The 16,005-nt window shown below is 36.7% G+C and overlaps 1 protein-coding gene across 2 annotated transcripts in view; it reads right to left on the bottom strand.

Annotated features, from left to right (window-relative positions):
• The window catches only part of STEAP4 (STEAP family member 4), a 28,815-nt gene that overhangs the window by 4,217 nt on the left and 8,593 nt on the right, over positions 1–16,005 (bottom strand). The window contains exons 2-3 of one of the 2 annotated variants that reach the window (XM_011961750.1): positions 1,601–2,058; positions 423–950 (exon numbers count right to left, since the gene is read on the bottom strand). In XM_011961750.1, the coding sequence (XP_011817140.1) occupies positions 423–950; positions 1,601–2,056 (984 nt within the window). In that variant the 5' untranslated portion in view covers positions 2,057–2,058. The remainder of the gene's footprint in view (positions 1–422; positions 951–1,600; positions 2,059–16,005) is intronic. The other variant, XM_011961751.1, reaches the window with a different exon arrangement.

The following is a 16,005-nucleotide window of genomic DNA, read 5'->3' as shown; positions in this document are numbered from 1 at the left end:
TCACTGCAACCTCCACCTCCTGGGTTCAAGCGAGTCTCCTGCCTCAGCCTCCCGGGTAGCTGGGATTACAAGTGCCCGCCACCATGCCCAGCTAATTTTTTTATTTTTAGTAGAGATGGGGTTTCACCATGTTGGGGCCAGGATGGTCTTGATCTCTTGATCTCATGATTCACCTGCCTCAGCATCCCAAAGTGCTGGGATTACAGGCATGAACCACCACATCCAGCAAACTTTTATTCTTAATAGTTGTATGAGATCTAAACTGGATTCATTTTAAAAACCTGACATGACATTTCTAATTCTAGTTACTTTAAAAAACAAGATGCTTAGAAGAGTGACTTTCTATAATTATGAAATGAAATATGATATAGCAATAGTCTTTGATTTCAGGAGTAGAGGAATATACATAAGAAGATATTTACCTGGGTAACAGTTAGGTTTCCCGACCTCCATCGTACATAATATCGAATAGGAATCACAAGTGTGTAGAGGACATGAAGGAAGGCAAATCCCAGGGCCAGCAAGCCAAGCTGCTTTCGGCAAAGCATCCAGTGGTCCAGCCAGTCTGGGAATCGACGGTATTTTGTGCCTCGGTACAGTTGTAGAATGGCAGCAATAACACCAGGGAGGTAAACCAAAGCAAGCAGTGTAAGTGCTGTTATTGGAAAGACACGGTTTGGAATGGAAATAGCCATACGAAATGTATTATCTTTCTTTTCATAAACATAAGGGTAGATTACGTCTCTTATAACACAATAGAAAAACAAGAAGATACACAGAACAGCAGACAAATAGAAGGGGAACCTCCACATTGGAAACAGTTGCAGGGGGTACTTTTCAATTTCTTTGGCTGCTGTGAGTGATCCTTGATCCATTGGAGTAAGTCCAAGATTACGAACAATATCCATCACTCTTTGCTTGGCATTGCTGTCATTTCCACACACAAATACCTGGTTTAAAAACAATTAATTCTGTATTTACTCCTTTTCTTTATTTAATAATTATTTTGAAAGGCTACAACAGCACCATGCAGAATGATGACATGTAACAGTGAACGGTTTTTAAAATAAGGACGTAGAATTAACGTATCTAACAAGATGCTTTAAACTTGTTTGTGGTGTCCTAGATAGGTAAGTACCATGGTTTTTAGTTGATGATGGTTTTAGGCACATCACACTTATTTAAGACCTGGTTCTCTGCATAATGAGTAGTTTGATCTTTCTTCTGTATTTGTGGTGCCGCATCACTTATGAATGCTTCTAATCTCAGTGCATAAATGGAACCAGTTTCATACAAGGTAATGGAGGTAGAAAAGGATATTCACCAAGTATTAGTTTCTAGTACTGACAAGAAGCCTCCAGAGGCTGACACCATGGGGTTCCATCAAACTAAAATCTGAGGGTGCATACAGTGGGAGATGAATTGCAACAGTTGACCACCTTACTTGGTCAAGCTCAAGAAAATTATTCACGACACATATTAGCTAAATGTAATATTTAGTGGGTATTTGATCTTGGAATTATATTTTAGAATCTTTGAGGCAAGTGCACATTTAATGATTCATTATTTAAAGATTGAGTGTAGATTTGTTTAATCTTACCTGCCGACTTGCATCCAGTGCTCCTGATTGGAGAGCCCAGGCTGAGATGGTGTTAAATGCTTTTACCACGTGGGCTCCTGGCACCAACTGAGCAAGGTACTCTGCATTAGATTCTGGATACTGATTGATTTTGAGGTTGTTGCTGATGTCTACCAATATTTTTCCATTGAGAACCTCAGTTAATTCTGTGAGAAAATCATAATGCTCTCTGTGGATTGCTATGATTATGATGTCAGACTTCTTGGCTGCTTCTGAATAGCTCAAGACTTCTGCACCATTGGGCAGTAGGTTGTTCTTCTGGGGGTTTCGACTTCCAAAAACAATAGAATAACCACACTGGAGCATTTTCAATCCCAATGATCTTCCAAAATCACCAGTTCCAAAAATACATACAATCTCTTGCTTTTCTGAAGAATTCATAGTAAGAGGAAGTGCATCCATACAAGTTTTCTCCATAACTGAAAAATAATAACACAAATGCACAACAAAATATAAATGCTCTGTGCATGAAAAATTGAAGAGAGCTATATCCAGGAAGTATAGTAATTGACTTGTTCTAATCTAATTGTCTTAACTATATTTACCCCCAAATTTGGAAGGAGTGAAAATTGTCATATATATTCTCATATCTGTCTTATGTAACAAAATCACTGGTGAAAAGCTTTTGTTTGATAAAAGGATACAGGACAAAATCTGACCAAAAAATGCACCAATAAATTATAGATGAATTCACTTGTTTAGTGATACAAAAAAACCTAAATAAAACATTAGCAGACAGAATCCAGCAGCTTGTTAATAGAAGGTATATGTTGATCATATGGGGATTATTCTACAAATGTGAAGATCAGCTCTACAAGTTCAATTTTAGAAACTTCATTAATACAACTTAAAAGATTAAAATTTAATCTTATATTAAAAGATTTAAGGAAAAAGTCCATCATATCTGTGTATGTTAAAAAGGACATCTGTTAAAATTCAATATTTATTCTTGATTCACAGTGAAAGAGAAATACATAGATATTTCCTTAACATATAAAAGTTATTGATCTTAACCTAAAATTCAGCATTATGCCTAAAAACATGGGTAGAAACATTTTCAACAAAGTCAGGAACCAGACAAATATGTCTGCTATGACCACTTTAGTTATTGTTCTGGAAGTTCTAACTAACATAACTAGATCAGAGAAAGAAATCAGAGGTACGGAAATTCAAGAGGGATTCCAGATGATCAAACAAGGGAAAATCAACCAAAAAAGTATCATACATACGAAAACAATTCAACATCTAGTCTGGGAACTAGATTAAAATCAATATTCTTCATATATTAAAAAAGAAACTAGTAAGAAGATTTAATCCATGAAAGGATCCTACTTATAGCTGCAACAAAATAAAGACAATATGTAACAAGATAGCAAGGTATGTGCAACATCTATATGAAAAATATCTTAAATGCTCTTAAGAATCAGGAGAAGAGAAATTATATAAATGAAAATGTACAGCATGTTCTTGGATGGCAAGGCTCACAAGATGTCAGCTTTCCCTAATTTAATCTATAAATTCTGAAAAGTAGGTTAATAAATGGGATGCTAGTCATATTAAATATTAACACTTTTATAAAGCCAAAATAATTAAATAATGTGGTACTATCAAAGAAATAGATCAAGTTCTGGACAGGAACGGTGGCTCATGCCTGTAATCCCAGCACTTTGGGAGGCCAAGGCAGATGGATCACTTGAGGCCAAGAGTTTGAAACCAGCCTGGCCGACATAGTGAAATCCCATCTCTACTAAAAATACAAATATTAGCCAGGTGTGGTGACATGCACCTGTAATCCCAGCTACTCAGGAGGTCACTGCACTCCAGCCTCGGCAACAGAGAGAGACTTTGTGTCCAAAAAAAAAAAAAGAAAAAAGAAAGTAGACAAATTTTAATGAATGAGTTTAAAAAAATTCAGAAATGGACCCAAACACATATGATAAATAGCATCTCAGGTCAATGAGAAAACAGATTATTTAATTGCTAATGTAATGACCCAACAGGTTAGCCTTGCCTGTTATCTAGACAGAGCTGATTTATTCAAATAAAAGAACATTTCAGCTCTTTAGGAGAGTCCCGAAATTTCCTTTATTTTAATGTCATAATCGCCAAAGTTATCAGAAACTTGCATTCAAGAGCACCTGTCAAAGTTTTATAGCTGATTATAAAACCATCTCCTAAAGAGGACCAAATCAAGATAACAATTGTCTGCAGATAACAGAAATGTTTTAGGGAAGCCACGGTCAAAGAAATTGACAAGGAAACTTGTTACCTCTGTGGCACACAAAAATTCAACGTAACAATTGTAGTTATTACTGATAACATATACTGAGGCATATTAGAATTATAGAAATCTTATACAATTTTATAACATACTAATAACATGTTTATATGACTATAACTCAAAAAAGTTAAACACCCTTTTATATTTGACAATGTTTCTTGAATGATTTTAATACATTAAATAAGCCCAATATATCTTTTTGAACTTTAGGAGATGTAATTTTTTTTTTAAACTTAGAATTTGATCTTGGAAGGTTTGTCAAATATCAAAGGTTTAAAACACTGGATATCACAAAATAGAGTCCCATGTCACCATAAGTTATTCATTTACTCAAAATGACAGCTCAGGGCTGGGCATAGTGGTGCACACCTATAGTCCTAGCTACACTGAGACTGAGGCATGAGAATTGCTTGAACTTGGGAGGTGGAGGTTGCAGTGAGCCGAGATGGCACCACTGCACCCCAGCCTGGGCGACAGAGCGAGAGTCTGTCCCCTGCCCCCAGAAATTTGCTGGCAGCAATTCCTTCAGAGCCCTCCATACATATAAACACACACACACACACACACACACACACACACACACACACACAATGTAAGACGAACAGAAGGCCTTCAAGACACAGATTCCAGACCCAGTCTCAAACCAAGAGTAGTCCTCTAAACAAGTTCTTTATTCTCCGTCCAATTAGATACCCCCTAATGGAGCTACAGACAGACACTCTGTAATGGGGCTACAGTTACACATACTTTGTAATGGAGCTACAGGCAGATACCTTGTGATGGGGCTATAGATAGACACCCTGGGAGGTTACTAAGACACAGCAGCACCTCCAGAGAAGCCAATAAATCAGGAGAAGGAAGGGGCTGTTGGTAGCTGACTGGAATACTCTCCAAATCAGACACCTCGCGTTGAGGCTATAGCTATAGACACCCAGTGATGAAGCTACAGTTATGGGATATCTCCTTAGCATTATTTCTCCACTACAATTGAATCCATGCACATTGGGTCAGCAGCACACCACTGGCAGAGAGTGCCAGAGTCAGCCCCTAGTCCAAGAGATCTAGGTAGCCACTTGGGCTGGCCTCCGGATCCATCATCAGAGGTGGGCTACACAGTAGGTAACCACAAAGGCAATCGTGGTTGAGGCCCCAAATTTGTAACCGCCCAGTAGGTTCACCTTGCCTGCTGCCTAGACAGAGCCGATTTATCATGACAGGGGGATTGCAGTGGAGAAGGAGTAATCCAGGCAGAGCTGGCTGTACAGGAGATGCGAGTATTATTATTACACAAATCAGTTTCCTGGAGCATGAAGATCAGAGTTCTTAAATATAATTTAAATTAAAGTAGGAGCTCGGAAGTGGGGAGTGCTGATTGGTCACGTTGGAGATGGACTCATAAAGGGGATCGCAGAACTGGTTGAGCCAGATTACCAATTTGGGTGATGTCAGCTGATCCATCCAGTGCAGGGTCTGCAAAATATCTGAAGCACTGATCTTAGGTTTTACAATAGTAATGCTATCCACAGGAGCAATTTGGGGAAGGTCAGACTCTTGCAGCCAGAGGCTGCCTGACCCCTAAAATGTAATAACTAATCATGTAGTTAATTTGTTAGTCCCACAAAGGCAGACTGGTCCCCAGGCAAGAAGTGGGTCTTTTGGGAAAAGGGACATTATCAATTTTGTTTCAGAGTCAAACCATAAACTAAATTCCTTCCTAAGGTTAGTTCTTCCTACACCCAGGAATGAACAAGGACAGCTTAAAGGTTAGAAGCAAGATGGAGTCAGTTAGGTCTGATCTGTGTCACTGTCATAATTTCTTCAGTTATAATTTTGCAAAGGTAGTTTCAATGTTGGGGCAACTCAACAGTTACCTGAAAGAAAAAAATAAATTTATACCTTATACTCCACCCCAAGGTAAATTCAAAATAAATGAAAGATTTATTTTTTAAAAAATGAAACTAGAACAGAACTAGAAGAAACCATGGAACATTCTTTCATAATCTTAGAGGAGAAGGTCCTTTTCCTACATCATTAAACCATTAATAAATAGTTGGACAAATGCGATTGCATAAAAATAAATAGCTTCTGCAGTGCAAAACCCACTAAGCAATGTCAGAATGAAGATAATCAACAAACTGGAAAAAATATTTTCAACTCATATAAATCAATGAGAAAAAAACAATTGCCCATTAGAAAATTGGGCAAAGTATATGAGCTGATAGTTTGTCCTAAGGAAATATATAAAAGACTTTTAAACACAGTAAAAGATTCTTAATATTACCCAAAACTAAAAAAACAATGCATGTTAAAACTAAACTGAAATACTGTTATGAATCGTGTGACTGTAAAATTTAAATAAAAAACCAGTTTCTATGATCTGCAATAATCTAGGTTGCTTTCTATACTTTTGAAGAATATTTTTTCTTCAGTGTTGAGATTTTCTCAAAAATCTTTCTTTCCCAATATTTAGTTTAAGCTTTCAGTTGATCTTTTATTTTTTTGGTGCATGCATGTGCGTATGTGTGTGTGTGTGTCTATTGTTCGATGATGTATCTTCAGTGCTCAGAAAAGGACTAACTACCACAGTCTAGGAATGTACAAATATTCGCTGAACAACATTAAAAGGGTAGGATGAAGGGGCTGGAAGTGGAAAAGTTTACTCTGTGTCCCAGGCACAGTGTGAGATAAATAAAGAGGAAGATGCTGAATGATTAAAGAGTAACCAATGGAGAAGAGTAAGAAAGAAGGAAAGAAGTGGAAGAGATGTTGTAAGGACATTATTTCTTTCACCCAAATGGGTTGAAAGTAAAACTCTGTGAATTTGATGCAGAATTTTCAAAGCAGACATAATCACTACTCAATTCTCCTATGGTGGATTTCATGCAGATTGCACAGCATATGTGGGGTTTGCACCTTTTTCCTGGCATTTCAGAAATTTGCGCTTTCCATTTTAACCTATCAAAAACACCTATATTCTTACCTGAGCTTATCTGAAGTTGCATGCCTCTACCACAAGCAGAGCATTTAGGTTTTTGTAGGGAGGTAGAAGTTATGGGAGAAAGGGACAAGAAAGACAGGACATTCCTGCACTCCCACAGAAACTCTGAATAATCTAATTAAATACAACATCTGAATCATTTTATAAACGAACTGGTGTCTGGTATCCTGAATGGGTGTCATCAAAGGTCATGACCACATGTGGGAAAGTACCTGTAGATGATCAGGGACCTTTGTATAAAAGTGCAGCTGTGCCTCTGAAAATTTCTTACTAGCATCTGCACATGCAGACTAGTTTAGCAATTTACCTTCTATTGGTTGGTTGCCAATCAGTTAACACCTAGTTTTATAAATCAAAACTTCAAACTGCTGAACAATGCCTTCATTATTCTACTGTAGAACTGGTTTGTGTCACAAAAGAATGACTGCCTATCCCCTCACTTAAAAAAATTATTTTATCCTAATATTTTTATTCTGTCTTTCATACTGGATGAACATTTGCAAGCAAAATGTAGATTTGATGTAGTTGCCAGTATCCTGTAATGAGATGGATTTTGTCACTTGAAATATTCTCATTTGGATTATCTTAATCATTGCAAAGAGAGAGTGATTCCAGACTATTTTGACTGTTTGGTCACCACATTCATTTATTCTAATCTTTCATGAAGTTTTTTAATGAAGATATTGACTACATGGCCCTATTTTTTGCTTCGCCTCTTACCAGCAATGTCACCTTGAGCAAGTTACTCAAACTCTTTGTGTCTCAGTTTCATCATCTGTAAACTGAGGGATTGCTAGTACCTACTTCAGAGATACTGTGAGTGAAGAGAGCAAAAATCAGCTAATGACCACGAACAGGTACTGGAGACAAAATCTCCATATCTGAGGAATTTAGAAGTATCATGAAGGGAGCAAAGACCGCCTGGTGACCATCAAATAGGCCATCAGAGGCAAAACTCCATAGCGAGGGAATTTAGAAGTAATTAAAGTTCTTTAGTATCTAAATAGGCACCTGGTTCCAGGCCTCTTTCAAAAAAATTTCTAAGTAACGAAAATTTCTATACATCTCCAGAACGCTATGCTGAAACTCACTGTGCAACCCTTGCTGACAGTAAGGCACCAAAATGACTATAAATGTCATCATTTATCATGACCTATCTGGCTAATATGGTCCAAATTACCCTCAAGCTTCTGTCTTAAGGTTCATAAATGCTCCTAAGGAGAATCCCCCCTGGTCTGCTCGGTTCTATCTTGCTAAGGCACCCTGCTGCACTCTTCTGCAGTGTTCTTTCTTTCTACTAAAACTTTCCTTTTCCAAAACTATACTGTTGTCATTAAATTCTTTTTACCAACCCACAAGTTGACCACTTTCAGATGCTAGGGCTCTCACACCTTGCCCAGCAGTGAAAATTAGATGAATTCCTGTATCTCAAAGCAGTTCTTGAGACCTAATAAGTGCTTAAGAAAATGACTATTTTAAATAGATTGGCAATCTATTAGTTACTGAATAAAGTATCTAATTAACATAGCCTTTATATAAACTTTACAAATTAAGGGTTAATTATGCTTATATAACTGTGATTTTTATAAATATATAAAAATATTTGAACTAGAGTGCAGTGATTCCTAAGAATCTCCTACTCGTCCCGCTTATTTCTTATAAATAAAACTCTATATAAAATGACTTTTGAGGATCACTTGAGGTCAGGAGTTCGAGACCAGCCTGGCCAACATGGTGACACCCTGCCTCTACTAAAAATACAAAAAAATTTAGCCGGGCATGGTGGAACACACTTGTAATTCCACTATTGGAGAGACTGAAGGGGAAAGATTGCTTGAACCTGAGAGGTGGAGATTTTAGTGGGCCGAGATTGCACTGCTGCACTCCAGCCTGGGCAACACAGCGAGACTCCATCTCAAAAAGAAAAAAGAAAAAAAAAAAGAAAAGAAATAGATATATGTATGCATACTCTCAACCAAAGGGAGATCAAGCTGAGGGTGTATTTTGCATTAAGTACTATATAAAAGATGCTGCTACACCCATTTCAGGCATCTTGAAACTCAAAATCTGTGTGTAAATATGCATTCATGGAGGTTCCTTGTTCAAAGACTTAAAAAAAGTTTTCTAGTCCTACATTACTCTTATATCTAGGATAGAAATAATAAAGAAAATAATAAAAAAAGATAGTAAAAGGAAGAAGAGTTATTAAGGGAAAGGTGGGTTAAAATAGTTAAAACATAACATAGGAGTTTCCTCTCCTTACTTCAGTCTCATGGCTCTCCACAAACCTCAGTTATGTAACAGGAAATACAACAGAAATATTTCTGAGTTTGGAAAATCCGCAGGACTGGTTTTGCCTCTTATGGAATCATCTCCCAGAGATGATAGCCAAGATGGGTAAAGTGATCTCACAAGGGTGTTTACATAGACTAGGAATTAGCAATCAGTGACGCAGATATGAAGGTGGCAAAGATGACAACGAAGCCATGGTAGAAGCTGACTCTGAGAAACCATGTGTGTGTGTTGTGTGTATGTGTGTGTGTGTATGTGAGTGTGTGTGTCATATGAGGGACCAGGTGTGGGTCAGGAGGAGTCCTGTTTATCATCTCTCTCTTTGCAGATCCCACCCCACAGGCCTTGGAAACCTGAGGCAGTATTCTTCTGGGATGTTTCCAACTAGGCTTCCCATGAGGATGTTAGGGCCAGCCTGGCTGGTGAATTTTACTTCTCTCACCTCTCAGAGTTAAGAGGTCTAAGAGGCTCAGGCCTCTTCCAGCTTTTGAGGATGCCAGCATAGTAGAAACATAAAAAGGTCCAAAGAGAATTACAAAAAATAACCTATTTTAAGTTCTTATACTTAAGTCAATGCTTACTAAAAAAATAAATCAATCAAACTTTTGTTTGAAATAATTATAGATTCCAAGGAAGTTGCAAAGATAGTACAGGAGGTCCCTGTGCATCTTTCACCCAGTTTCCTCCAGTTTTATGTCACTAGAGTACAATATCCAAACCAGAACACTGACATTGGAGCCATATGCATGTATATTTCCAGGTCATTTTATCTCGTGTGTATGCTCACGTACCCGTCACTTCAATGAGGTTACAGACTAGACCATCCCTCATGCTGCCCTCCTCACTATCAACTGAACCCCTGGAGGTCATTAATCTGTTTGTTAACACTACAATGTGGTCATTTTGAGAATGAATAAAATCACACAGTAATATAAGCCTTTTGAGACTGGCATTTTTTCACTCAGTATAACATCCTTAAGATCCATCAATTATTTTTCCTTTTATTGCTGAGTGGTATTCCACAGTATAGATATACTACAGTTTAGCTCTTCATCTAAGGTAGGACATTTTGGTTGTTTCCAGTTTTGGCTATTACAAATAAAGCTTCTATGAGTATTCACATACAGGTTTTTGTGTGAAAATAAGTTTTCGTTTCTCTGCGATAAAGACCCCGGGATACAAATTCTGGGTCATGTGGTGTTTGTTTAGCATTATAAAACTTGGCTATACTGACTTCGAATGTGAACTAATTTACTTCTAACCAGGTATTTATGAGTCATGATTTTTTATTTTAGCCATTCTGGTATCTCATTGTGGTTTTAATTCGCATTTGTCTAATGGTTAATCATGTTGCATATATTTTAATGTGTTTATTTGTTCTCCATGTGTCCTCTTTGGTGAGATGTCCCTTCATCTATTTTGCTTATTTGCTAATTGAACTGTTTGGGTTTATTTACTGTTGAGTTTGACAATCTTTATATATTCTACATATGAATCTCTTGTCAGATATGTGATTTGCAAGCATTTTCTGACAGTCTATAGCTTGTTTTTTTCATGTCTTAACACATTCAAAGTCATAAAACAAACATTTTTTAATTTGATTATGTCCAATTTATTGATTTATTTTTCTTTTGTGGGTTGCGCTTTCAGTATCTTACCCAAAAACTCTTCACAAAACCCTAGTCCTGAATGTTTTCTTCTAAAAGTTTTACTTGTAAGTCTATGATCCATTTTAAGTAATTTTCATACAAAGTGTAAGGTTTAGGACAAGTTTTATTTTTTGACCTATGAATACATAACTACTCTCCTTCCATTTGTTGAAAAAACTATCCTTATTTTTTGCTGAATTGCTTTCACATTTTTGTGAAACATCAGTTAAACATAGAGGTGTGGTTCTATTTCTCTATTCTCTATTCTGTTCCATTGATCTATGTGTCTATCCCTCTGCCAATACCACATAATGTTGATGGCTGTAGCTTTATAATAAGTCTCAAAATTGGGTACAGTGATTCTTCCCACTATGTTCTTTTTCAAAACTATTATAGCTACTCTAGTTCCTTTTAATTCCTATACATTTTAGAATAACCTTGTCATAAATTTTTAAAAGTGTACTTTAAATGCTTAAATTAAAAAAAAATGCTTAAAAATATTCCAAAACTTCAATGCAAATTAGTTCATGTTTTAGGAGAAAAATATAGATGACTGTTCTAAAAAATTAATTGATACAAAAGCATAATAGCAATGTGTAGGTACAGGTTAAACATCCCTAACCCAAAAATATAAACTCAGAAATGCTCCAAAATCCAAACTTTCAGACATGGTACCACCATTGGAAAATTTCACACCTGACTTTATGTGACTGGTTGCAGTCAAAAGCAGTCAAAACTCTGTTTTATGCATAAGCCTATTAAACAGTTTGTATAAAATTACATTTAGGCTATGTGTATAAGGTGTATATGAAACACAAATTTTACGTTCAGACTTGGGTCTCATTCTCAAGATATCTCATTATGTATATGCAAGTATCTTAAAATGCAAAAAAAAAAAAAAAAAATCTGAAATCCAAAACATTTCTAGTCCCAAGCATTTCAGTTGTGGGATACTCAACCTGTACATAATAAATGGGCACAAATTTAAAGTTATATGATGGACTAGTTATATGATGGAGATCTATGCATATGCATAGATCTCATTTAAATAATAAGTAAAAATCAATTTTGAAGGTCTTTGTGTGTAAGCAGCCTGGGACCAAATGGTCCCTTCGTCCTTCCCATTCCCTGGAATAGATCCTGTTTCTCGTTTCTTTTAGTAATAAGAACGAAGTCAGCAACCTAACCATATCTCTTCTAAATGGTGGTACTTTCTTGTCTTACACTTGGAAAATGGGCCAATTGTTTCCCCCTGAAATTTCATAAAGATAAAAATATATACATACCTATGCATATAATGCCATTTGTAGACAAAGAAAAGGCAAGAAAATCTTCCCCTTTCTTTGGTACAGATAGGCCTGGAAGGGAAAATTAGCCTTCACGAATCCCTCTTATTTCTTTTATTTTTAAAAAACACACAAAGTATACAAATGAAGGTAGATTTCTTCATGTAGACTCAACCATTGTTTATGCACATCATTAGGAGTCTAACTTGTTTTTTAGCTCACCTAATTTTACAAAAATATACAAATTTAAAATGCAAAAAAGTTTTATATGAAAAATTTGGGCCAGGTGTGGTGGCTCACGCCTGTAATCCCAGCACTTTGGGAGGCCGAGGCGGGCGGATCACAAGGTCAGGAGATCGAGACCACGGTGAAACCCCGTTTCTACTAAAAATACAAAAAATTAGCCGGGCGCGGTGGCGGGCGCCTGTAGTCCCAGCTACTCAGGAGGCTGAGGCAGGAGAATGGCGTGAACCCGGGAGGCGAAGCTTGCAGTGAGCCGAGATCGCGCCACTGCACTCCAGCCCGGGGGACAGAGCGAGACACCGTCTCAAAAAAAAAAAAAAAAAGAAAAATTTGTAGGTAATCATTATAAAAACAACTGTAAAGACAACAGTCTTTCATCAGTTTCAATCATCACAACATAATTTTTAGTAACAGAAAATAGTATGCTGGGATCCATCATTAGATAAGTTGGCATAGAAGAACCTATCTACAAAGCTTGGTTTGGAAGGGTTCAGAAAGAGAGAGGACATGGTAGTGGTACAGACAGATGTTTTCTTAGCACCCTTTCCTGTCTTTAATAATTGAAGCAACTTCTTAGTTGCTTATGAAAATACAAATGCCTCTGCAAAGGGCTACACTAAGGCTTATGAAAATGCAAAGGGTTACACCAGAAACCAGTGGTTCTCAACCCTGGTGCATATGAGAATCAGGTAGAGAGCCTGATGACCCAGACTTTGGAGAATCTGAATCAACTGGTCTAGGGTAGAGCCTGGGCATTTTTCTTAAGCTCCCCCAGGTGATTCAAACGTACAGCCAAGCTTGAGAACCATTGCCTTAAAGTTTTTTCAGCTTTTATCAGCTTTTATGTTAGCTTTCATTTAATGGCCTGCTACAGTCGTTCTACTTCCTGGTAACACATTAGAATCAGCTGGGGAGCTGTTAAACTGCTAGGAAACCACCTCCTGAGATTCTGAATCAATTGATCTGAGGTAGAGCCTAGGCATCTGTATTTTAAAAACCAAACTAAAACAAACTTAAGTGACTCTAAAGAGCATCCATTTTGGAGAACCACTGGAGGTGGAAAAAGGTAAAGTTATCTTTTTCTTTTCCTTTTTATTTTGGAGAGGTGTGGTAGGGAGAGGAAAGGTAAGAGGAAGAACAGGATGTTGAGGTTGTAAGGAGTTGCAGAAACTTCACCTTCCTTACAATTTTTTCCTCTAAGTCTTCTTTGGCTGAGAAGCTAGAATTCCTCTCTTTTTGAGAACCAGAGGCAAAATGAGTACGTTTGAGTGTGCAGGCCTTGGAAAAGACAGAGTTCAAGGTATGCCAGATTCAAGACTTGTCAAACTGTGGGTAAGGTTTGTTCCGTAACTCTCTCTAGGAAACCTTAAAGAGTTGTCTTCCAAGAGCCATGAAATCATAATTTGATCAGATCTACTTATACATCTACTCAGTATCTCTAGCAGCAACTATCACATAGTACAGCATAATGTGATAACATGTCATAAATCAGTTGGGTGAAACCATTAATAAAATCATTCTGCCTCTTTCTCTTTTTGAGAATTCAGCTTTGAATTCTGAAATAATCATTCATCCAAACATCTGAATTCTTCAGACGCTATCCCCTCTGGACACATACAACCACTAGTGTAGCACACAAATCAGAGATCTGGCTTGGCACCTTCCACAGCTGGAATGCAAATAACACCTTCAAACTGTATGAGATGTGACAGGATTTTTTATTTTAATTTAACGGCTGTAAATAGGAGGGTTTTTTTTTTAAGTCCTTCCTTCTGTTTTATTATTCTTTCTGAATTTCAACCCAAAAGCCCTTGATGACTTGATGACATATTTGTAATGAGCCGAAACCCGTCAATCAAAGGTTCCCTTTCATCACAAGGCAAAAGGGCAGGAGGGGGTTCTGCAACTATGTCAGTCTTGTTGTGATTCACAGCATTTGCTTTAATATATCCCAGGGATAATTAGAAAGCAAAAAGTATTAAAAAAATAAAAACCTTCCATGAACACACAAACGTATCCAGTTATTCACTGAGCTATTTCTGTATTTAGTGAGATCAAGGCTCTCTAGGGATAACAAAAAAATGCCCATAATAAATGGCTTTTTCTAACATTTTTGGACAGTTCAATCTTTAAGCCATATATAAGTCATTTGAAAATATAAATGTATATTTTAAAATTTAGCTTTGTAGGTAGAAGTAGTGCCGTTTGCAAGGGCAATTTCTTCCTGGTGATATTTATGTATAAATTTCAAATTCTTTCTTTTAATATACACATTAACACATTCCTTCATCAAATATTTTTTGATCACCTATTGTGTAGCACATACTGTTCTATAGGTTGAGGGTAAAGAGGTGAAGAATACAGATCTCACATAGAGTTTGAACATGTTATCTCCTTACCAAGTGCTAAGCCTGATCTCTGAATTTGTGTGCTTCAAAAACTGTGTGTGTGTATATTATTATAAGAAAGTTGGACAATGCACACATAAAAATAAGATGATTTCAGATGGTAGTAAGTGTTCAGAAGAATTCTGAGTAGAGTGATGGAATAGAAAATGCTGGGAGGAGAGAGAGAGGGAGACTAGTTTTGAGAATTGTTTAGCATAAGTCTCTCCAAGGAGGTGCCAGTCAAGTGAGGGTTGCCAGATTTAGCAAATAAAAATACATAATGCCAATTAAACTCAAATGTCAGATAAACAAGGAATACTTTTCTAGCATAAGTATATCCTCTGCAATATATGGGACACATTTGTACTAAAAACACAAACGTGTTTTAATATGAAATTCAAGTTTGAGTGGGCATGATGTATTTTATCTGGCAACCTTAAATCAAGCTGAGATCTGACAGGCAAGAAGGAGTTTGCAGGTGAGTTTTCCAGGCAGAGGGGAAAGTGAGTGCATATGTATGGACTAACTGTGGTAGCAAAGGGCAACCCTTACAAAAATACAGATGCCCCTCAATTTGTGATGGAGTTACCTCCCAATAAACCCATAATAAGTTGAAAACATTGTAACAGAAATGCAATTTATACACCTAAACTGCCAACATTTTAGCTTGGCCAAATCTACCTTAAATATGTTCAGAATACTTAATTAGCCTACAGTTGGGCAAAATCATCTAACATGAAGCCTATTTTATAAGAAAGTGTTGATTACCTCATGTAACTTATTGAATACTGTATTGAAAGTGAAAAACAGAATGGTTGTTTGGGTACTCAAAGTATGGCTTCTCCTGAGTGCATATTGCTTCTGTGCCATTGTCAAGTCAAAAAATCTTAAGTTGAACCATTAACTTACATAAGTTGGGGACAATCTGTACTCAATTTAAAATAGCCTAATTTGCAACTAGGTTAGTAAAGAAGCTATTACTGACATTTAAAAATAATTTCATAGCGGGGTCATATGAAATGAAAGATTATGAAATGCTTTTACATATTTGTAGCTCTTTTTAACTGAGTGAGAATGGAGAATGTTGTCAGAGGAACAGGGTCCACTGGAAAGAAACTTCAAGCTTGTGTATTAGTATCTCTTCTTAATTGAATATCAACCAGAACTAAGATAAACCATTCTGATATTAAAATATAATTTGATTGGAAATTTTAATTATAATTACATCAA

The sequence above is a fragment of the Colobus angolensis genome, unplaced genomic scaffold (genome assembly GCF_000951035.1).
Source record: "Colobus angolensis palliatus isolate OR3802 unplaced genomic scaffold, Cang.pa_1.0 Scaffold569, whole genome shotgun sequence".
Classification (NCBI taxonomy): Eukaryota; Metazoa; Chordata; class Mammalia; order Primates; family Cercopithecidae; genus Colobus; species Colobus angolensis.
Note: the sequence above shows the minus strand (reverse complement) of the source record. Positions and strands in the feature narration are given on the sequence as shown.